This window comes from Pogoniulus pusillus, chromosome 4 (genome assembly GCF_015220805.1).
Source record: "Pogoniulus pusillus isolate bPogPus1 chromosome 4, bPogPus1.pri, whole genome shotgun sequence".
Classification (NCBI taxonomy): Eukaryota; Metazoa; Chordata; class Aves; order Piciformes; family Lybiidae; genus Pogoniulus; species Pogoniulus pusillus.
This window is the reverse complement of record NC_087267.1, coordinates 4468445-4477060: the sequence shown is the minus strand read 5'-3', so window position 1 is coordinate 4477060 and position 8616 is coordinate 4468445. Positions and strand designations below refer to the sequence as shown.

The 8616-nt window shown below is 41.3% G+C and overlaps 1 protein-coding gene across 5 annotated transcripts in view; it reads right to left on the bottom strand.

The window, feature by feature from the left end:
* Positions 1–1175: 1175 nt before the first annotated feature.
* AASS (aminoadipate-semialdehyde synthase) overlaps positions 1176–8616 on the bottom strand; it is a 32663-nt gene continuing 25222 nt past the window's right edge. For 4 of the 5 annotated variants that reach the window (XM_064142037.1, XM_064142038.1, XM_064142039.1 and 1 more), the window contains 5 exons: positions 7999–8094; positions 5487–5602; positions 5290–5378; positions 4779–4955; positions 1176–3340 (listed from right to left, as the gene is read on the bottom strand). In XM_064142037.1, coding sequence (XP_063998107.1) covers positions 3222–3340; positions 4779–4955; positions 5290–5378; positions 5487–5602; positions 7999–8094 — 597 coding nt within the window. In that variant the 3' untranslated portion in view covers positions 1176–3221. Of the gene's footprint in view, positions 3341–4778; positions 4956–5289; positions 5379–5486; positions 5603–7998; positions 8095–8616 lie in introns of those variants that run through there. The other variant, XM_064142041.1, reaches the window with a different exon arrangement.

The window sequence follows — 8616 nt, the reverse complement described above, 5'->3', positions numbered from 1 at the left end:
GTTGAACTCCAAGACCCTTAGAGGTCTTTGCTAATTGAAGCAAGTCTATGACTGCAGTAGCCACAATGCTCACCTGGCACAGTTGATCGCAACGTCCTAAGGCCACAGGTCATCTCAGAAGGGTAGAGACGTTCTACAGTTAATGCTTCCTTCGGGATGAGGTTGGCAAAGTTGAATTATTTTTTTCTCTCTAATCATTCTGAAGCACAAGCAAAGTGGAGCTGGGAAGCAGAAGAGCCTCTTCGGGTTAAAAACTGAGAGAGAGACCAAAATACTACGACGAGTCTAAGCCATCCTAAGTTACAGTCTTGATTTTCACTACTCCCCTAAGGTCTGACCATTTCTGTTTCACAGGTTCGTGCCTTGGTGAATTTGGGGACTTTATTTTCAAAGGACAAGAGAGAAGAGTCTCTCTCAGGACATCTGGTCACATTTCCTGATTCCCCTCTGTTTCAAAAAAAAAAAAAAAAGGCTTATACATGCAGGACATGTATGAGCCTATTTTGGGCCTATCAGGCCTACCACAACAGAAACAATTAAAGCAAGAAAGGGAATCTGCATGCAACTGGATTTGAGCACCTCTATCTCAAAAAGAAACTAGGATCTTACCTAGATATTACCTGGAGAGCTGGAACTAGAATTCCAAAACAAAAAAATAAGAGACAAGGCAGGGACAAACAATCTGTTCCTTAAAGCCTGATGTGAATAAACAGCTTAAGAGCCTTTCAACCCAGTGGTGATAGCACAAACCAAACTATGTATTCAGCTGAGTAGAACCATCACTGAGCGCTGAAGTGGGCTGTGAGATACTAGGCTTTCCTTCCTTCCTGGGGCACAGGGAGACATTATACAGCTACTGTTCCTTAGCATTCCATTTAAGTAGTTGTCCTTGTGCCCAAGCACAAAACATGCTGAAAAAAAATACAGGAAAGCATCACCTTTAGACTACAGCTGAAAACGATGGCTGGGTACATACATATGCATATAAAAATACCTACAGGTGTTAGATGTGGATGCTTACTTGAAGTCTCTTGTGAATCTAGCAAGTACTAAAAAGTTAATTCATGTACACAGAGAAGTCCATGTGTAGATTCCCTTTCAATAAAACCATTACAGAATTAAAAAGATACCATTTGCATACATCTCATTAGACTGTAAAGATGACAAGACAAACATAGGGCTTCAGATTTATTTTTCAAGCAGTTTTTGTGTATAAGATACAATTACTTTTTCAATACTATTCAAAGATAACTGAGAAGTCTAATCTTCATACGAAAGCTGAGCAATAAATTCAAGTCTAAACTTAGAAAATGAAAAGCAGCATTGCACTGGCAAACAGAAATATTCTGATACAAAATGATTCAAAAATATTAGTGTAGTTTCTTGAGGAAAACACTCTATAGTGCACACTCTTTTTGTGCTCCAAAGCGATTACATTCTTACTAAAAAATCCCAATTTCTTTGCATACTGCATTTCCTAGGCAGAAAAGTAAGCAAGCTGCATGCATATGCTTAGAATCACATCTCCATGGTTGTGTCTTGGTGGGGTAAAAAAGAGAGACTCCTTGGGTGAAATCCTCATCTTACCAAGCACTGGACTAGAAGGACCAGCAGATAAAGGTCTAATTTTAACCCTTAATTGTGGATTTTCAATCTGCTTGGGAAAGGAGGAAGCAGCAGAGAGCTCTCTTTGGCCCCTTTCATCTTCTTCTTCATTGCAGTTGCTACTTTGTTACATGTGCGCAAAGAAAATCCAAATCCCAAGTAGCAGGACTTGGAGATCAAAACTTTAGCTATTAGTATAGCTGCTTTTGCTACCAGGCAGAGCAACACCTGGAATTCCAGCCCCTTGGGACCATGATACTAGCACTATGCTTCCTCAGGAGGTAAAGGATGTGCGTTTATTAGCAAAGTGCACTTGTGAGCTAAGCTGAAAGCAGACAGCTTCCAGCATCAGTATTCAGCTTTAGAAAAGGGAAGCTCCTGGCAGCTGCACAAATACAAGTGCAAATGGCACCTGCCCACAGCATTACAACTCAGCAGACCTAACCAATGAAGTGTAAGCCATGCTTGCATTGCAAGGTGTAGAAATCCCTGAGCAAAAGCCACAGAAGCAGCCCTGAACTGGAAGGAGGCAACTGCTGTTTTGTCAGAGAGAAGCTGCACTCAAGCTAAAGTTCAGTTCTGGGCTGATGCAGCTAAACTGGTGCTAGAGCTGGACAATCTTGCAGCACAGCACTTGGCATCAAATGAGCTGGTACACTGGCTGATTCATCAGTCTAAAGAGACACTATACAGAGTGGTATAGATAGGTTCCCAAATGAACATTTCAAAAGCATGACAGCAAAAGGTCAGAAGCTGACTCAAAACCTAGTGATTTAAACTTCCAGGCCTACTGCATTTCAAAGCTGCTTATCCCACACAGCCTATTCCCTTTGTAACAGTACTTCATCTGGAGTGGGCACAAAGTGTAACTGGAAATAGTAAACATAATTTGGAGCAGCTTCTAAACATATTATCTGTGTGGCATTTTAGAACGCCCTTCCTAACCACAGAGCTAGATGCTAATGTGCTCTCTTCACAGCCCAAGGCAAGGTGTAACAGCAACAGCTTCCATTCTGTAACAGCAAAGGTTACAGAGGAGGTTTACTTTGAACTTCCTCCCTTTTCAATTAATTTTTTATGTTCATAAGAAAAGAATTTTAAAATATTAAGATCTAGGTTTCAAATATTTAACAACTGAGTATTTTCAAGATTTAATAGCATCTTATTTGCTAGTAGCACAGGATTTCTAAACTATTCCTTGCATATTGTTACTGTGAAAACATTCACAAATGTCTTTAAAGGGAAAGGGAGATCAAGACACAAAATTTAAGTATCACTTTCATCTCTGCTAGTCTGATAAATTATTTTTGTCACATGAAAAATCAAACTTACTCGATAGACTTCAATAACCAGACTTTTCCACCGCAGAAGAATCCACAAATAGATTTCTCTTTCAGATTAAATGTCTCAATAACACTACATACTTACAAGACAAACTGTTAATCAAAACCATCTGATTAATGCTGAAATGTACATGGCAGCATAACAGTTTTAAGAGGAAAACAGCACAGTTCATGCATTTAGGTATCTACAGTTTCTGCATCAAAGTTGGGCAAAGTTAGATTGTCTAAAAGTGGGGGGAACCAAACACAGACAAGTGAATCCAGTGCTTCCAGTTACTGTCTGATAACACTATGAGTACTGTACATAATGCCCTCTGCCCGAACACGTTCTAGTATTGGTCCATAAACATTCTTCGTCAGTGGTATAACCATGCCTTTAGCATCTATTTCACCTGAAATAAAGGCAGGAGAAAAAGCATTAAGTGTTTACTCGTCAAGGCTTTGGCAACAGTGGGGCTGCAGGGTGGCTTCTGTGAGGATGGGCTAGGGTCGCTTCCAGCTGGCTCCAAATGCCCCGCCACAGGACACAGCTGAGCCCCTCTGCCAAGACGGTAGCACTTCTGGGAAAATCCATTTAAGAAAGGGCAAAATGCTCCACAGCAGTGAGAGAAGAGGTGTGAGAAACAGCCCTGTGACACCAGTGTCAGAAAAGACGCAGGGAAGAGGTGTTCCAGGCATCAGAGGCAAGACTCCCCTGAAGGGAAGAGGCTGAAGAGTCAGAAATGGAGAAGTACATTTGAGCCTTGGAAAAAAGCAGGGGAAAGTGCTGTTTGAGTACTTTTTTATTTCCACTATCCAAATCTATTTGAATTGGCAGTAAACCAAAAAAATATTTTCCCCCAAGTTTGCCCATGACAGTAACTGGTACTTCATCTCAACTCAAAAGCTTTTTCATCTGGTTTTCTCCCTGTTCCTATTGAAGAGGAGTGAGAGAGTGGCTGAGTAAGCATCTGGCAGCCAGATAAGGTCAACCCCGCACAAACAAAAATATCAATCTGCAATTACGTAAGTTTTGCTTTCTATATTGTTTACCTACACCTATATACACACAGAGATTTATCAGCTCTGGCATTATGATCTCACACAGCAACAGTACTGGATCAAAGAAGGAAACAATAGTTGAAGCACACAGTAGCATACACAGGTTGAATTTAACTCTTGAAACCATGAAAACTGCATTTAGGCGAAAAACATCTAAACTTCAAAGTTTGGGTTGTTGGGATTTTTTTAAGTAACAACAATTTTAAAACCCCACATAATTCTGCTCAGTCAGCCAGAGGAATGAAGTTCTAAAGATTAGGAGTAATAAGCAAGAGGAAAACGCACATCTTTCCTCAACCACAGTGATGACTAGGCAGTCTACCTGTTTAAACACACACAACATGATCAGGTCATATATTCCAGGCTTCAGACTTCACCAATACAAAAAGTGGTACTGGAAGCAGGTAGTTTCTTCAGCACAGGTACACGTTAGCTTGCTTCACTGTGGCATAATCAGTTGCAATTTACCATGCTAAAAGTCTTCTCTACATCAGTGAAATGTTCAAGATTAAATAACTACAGATCACAGAATCAAAGAATGATCTAAGGGTTGGAAGTGATCTCTGGAGATCACCTAGTCCAAAGTCCTTGCCAAAGTTCTCTAAGTAATAAATTACAAGTTGTCACTGAAACATGAAGATTAAAACTTTCATAATGAAGGTAGGACATGTTTGATTTTTAAAAAACATACCTATACACACATTTCAGAAACACTACACATCTGCTTCCTACAGGTAGGAAAACACAGGGGGTTAAAATACTGATAGTGAAATTCGAAGAGCAACTTACCATCTAGAACCATTTTAGCAGCAATAGCTGTGGGGTATCCTACTGTTTTAGCCATTGCAGAATATCCTTTGTTATCACCATAGACAACTAGATCAATAAATTTGTCTTCCAAATGACCAGAAGGATGCCTGAGACCTATTTCATTTCTCATAACAATCATATCTCTCTCTCCAGTGCCTAAAAGAAAAGCACACAAATCATTCCTTTCCTGTATTTCAGCCATATCAAGATGAGACTCCCGATGAGCAGAGTGCTATGCACACACAGCGTGTGTACCAAGCAAGTGACTTATGACAGAGACTATTAAGGAGGACAAAATACTGAGATGAAACAATAAATAGGAGAGGGACACAAAAGGATAAACTATGGGAGTAGAGAACACCACGAGTCATTAAAAACAACTAACACAAAGGTCCACTAACGAAGGCCAAAAATTTTATCCAATTAAGGCTGATAAGACATATCAACTTGTTCCACTCAAAGCCATAAAAACCTCCCATCTCTCACATACCAAAGGGCAGCTTCCTCTCCATGTGCTTTGCAAGAGCCCCCACAATGGAATCTGCAGCTGGAACTGGTTCATCTCCCAATAAACCTAGCCTAGCAAAAGATAGGAGACAGACTTTCATCATTGCCTATCAACATTCACCACAAAGAACAGAACTGCGTATTTGTTGTTTTGGGGTTTAATTCACTGGAGCATTTTACCATTCCACTGCCTCCAGCTGACTTTTGTCCTCTTCCAGTTTGCTAAACACAGCTTCTTTAAGAACGTGGTACTCTACAGGTGACTTAATTCCAACCAGGTTGCACACGAGCTCTTTCTATATTAAAAGAAAACACAAAAGCTCCTGGAGGCTTAACATTTGTTCCCACTCCTTACCAGTCAAGGTTTCAAAACCCATTTTTCCTCTAAGCTCAGCTAATGTCCAGAATTTCTGAGAAGATTATGCATACAGGGAGAGTGAGACAGTTTGAGATTTTTGATTGCAACAGGTGAGAATGAAGACCGTTTTTTCTTTAAACACTTTGTACCCCACCACTCAGCTGCTTCCTCCTACTGTTTAGTCTTATCCCTTCCTCTGCCAGTGAAGAAATAACACAGAAATCTGCATAAACAAGAGAATATTGAGAGGATTTTAGGGAGAAAGAGAAGCCATTTGGAGACAGCCAGAGAGTCAAGAACTTAAGGATATGTTCCAACTAGTGTAGTAATGGAGAACGTCCCTCTCAAAAGCAAGGAAACAGACTGGTGAAATGAATAAGGCTCTGGAAATATTACCAAAACTATTCTGAAGACTTTTGTGCATATCTGAAGACCATTCTGTGCTATCTAGAAAATAATTACTGCTTGCTACATTCACAGCAAGATGAATAACAAACAGAACTATGAACAAACCATGAAGTGAAAAAAACACTGAAGAGTGTTTAGAAACTCAGGTTAGCCAATCTCCTTTTTCATCCAGGAAGAGCAGATGAAGGCAAAGTACACTAGAGTAAAAAAAGTACAATCGAGGGCACCCTCAGCAAGTTTGCAGATGGCACGAAGCTGTGTGGCACAACAGACTTGCCAGAGGGCAGGGATACCATCCAGAGGGATGTGGACAGGCAGGACAGGTGGGCCCAGGCCAACCTCGTGACGTTCAGCAAGGCCAAGTGTAAGGCTCTGCATGTGAGCCTGTGCAATCCCAAGACAGATTCAGGCTGGGTGGCGAATGGCTAAGAGCAGCCCTGAGGAAAAGGACCTGGGGGTCTGGGTTGATGACAAGCTCAACATGAGGCAGCAACGTGCATGTGCAGCCCAGACAGCAACCAAGCCCCAGGCTGCATCAAGAGAAGTGCGGCCAGCAGGGCAAGGGAGGGGATTCTCCCCCTTTACCCTGCTCTCATCAGACCCTACCTGGAGTACTGTGTGCAGTGCTGGAGCCCCCAACACATGAAGGACATTGAGCTGTTAGAGCAAGTCCAGAGCAGGGCCACAAAGATGATCAGAGGGCTGGAGCACCTCTGCTATGAGGACAGGTTATGAGAGCTGGGGCTCATCAGCCTGGAGAAGAGAAGGTTTCTAGAAGACCTTAGAGTGGCCTTCCAGTATCTGAAAGGGACCTACAGAAAGGCTGGGGAAGGACTACTGACAACGTCTTGTAATGACAAGATATGGAGTAATGGGTTTAAACTTGAAGAGGGGAGATTCAAACTAGATGTTAGGAAGAAGTTCTTTACAGTGAGGGTGGGGAGACACTGGAACAGGTTGCTCAGGGAGGTTGTGGATGCTTCCTCCCTGGAGATGTTCAAGGCCAGATTGTATGAGGCCTTGAGTGACCCGTTCTAGTGGGAGGTGTCCCTGCCTATGGCAGGGGGTTGGAACTAGATGATCAATGAGGTCTCTTCCAACCTAAACCATTCTATGATTCTTTGACTATACTAAGAAGTAACAACATTGCTGACACAACAAAAACAGTAAATTTACAGTTATTTTCACAGATTTCATGCATATTTATTCATTGAGGCCCAGAAGGACTGGAAATTCTAGCCATCTTTGCAAAGAGAATTTGAAGATATCAGCCCTAAAATGGAGAGTCGATAAAAATAATCTCAAAAAGATAAAGGTAATTCCCATATGGCAGCCCAATAACTCATGAAGGAGGCATCAACAAGCAAGACAGAAAAGCAGCATAACACACACAGAGAGAATAAAAAGCTTGTACAGAGTTTTAACAGGAAAAAAAAAAATAATATACTCATTTAAGTACAATCTCTGACTTCTTGATGCTGTAAAAAATACTTTTTCACTGAAGATCATGGGCCAATACCAATATGGACACTCACAGCACCACTGCAAACTCACAGACCTGAAGGCTGGATTCTGACTAACAAAATTTAAGACAATTCATAAAAGTATTGTATGGGACCTCTGAGGGTCATCTATCTTAATGCCCAACTTGAAGAAGGAGCCAACATCAACACTCAGGCCTGCTGTGGCTTTGTCTAGCTACATCGTGATAGACTCTGGAATATCTGACACTGGAAGCTCTCTGAGGAACCTGTTCCAGCACCACAGTACATTCCTGATGAGGAAAATCTTGCTGATTTCCAGGAACAAAAAACAAAGAACACGAGGATGCAATTCAAGATCCCCATTGCTGTAAGCACACACAAGCTGAGCAATAAGAAAAACACTAATAAAGAGAGAGAAGGGAAAGTAATCGAAGTCACTCACCCAGGTTAGAGGTGGCGTGGTGGAGCTTAGCAAAGGATAAGGATCTGGGTTAATTAATCCTAGTTTTACAAAGCCTCCCATAGCTTTAGAGTATCCCTGAAATAAAAGAATAACATAGTTATCAATAACAATCACTTGAAACTGAGGTGAATATTCTTCCTTGGTTTGAATGTAGTGGTGGACATAACCATAACAGTGCTAAGAAATATTCCCATGGGAAGACAGACACAGTAACAAAAAAAAAAAATCAATGGGGTTACTGCTACAGAGGGTTACCTTCCTCAGCCCCTCTCTACCTCTCCCTCTACCTTTTCAATACTCTCCTTAATGACTTATTCTGCCATCAATACTTTCACAGCAAGTAGCATCAGTTCTTGAGATAAGAGGGCTAAGCTGGCCAGCACTACTTCCAGCTCCAGCACATCGTTACAGACTGAGTTGTATCAGCCAGCTAGCCCATAATCAAACTACTGAATACAAATACTGAACTTAGCTCACCCCAGTTATACACCAGTATGACTGTAAGCGTTTAATGAAGTCATTTTAGAGATAAGAGTTTTGTGCTTTTGTGCTTTCCTTCAGGAATATCAGAGACAAAGCCAGAAGAGCAGCAGAATG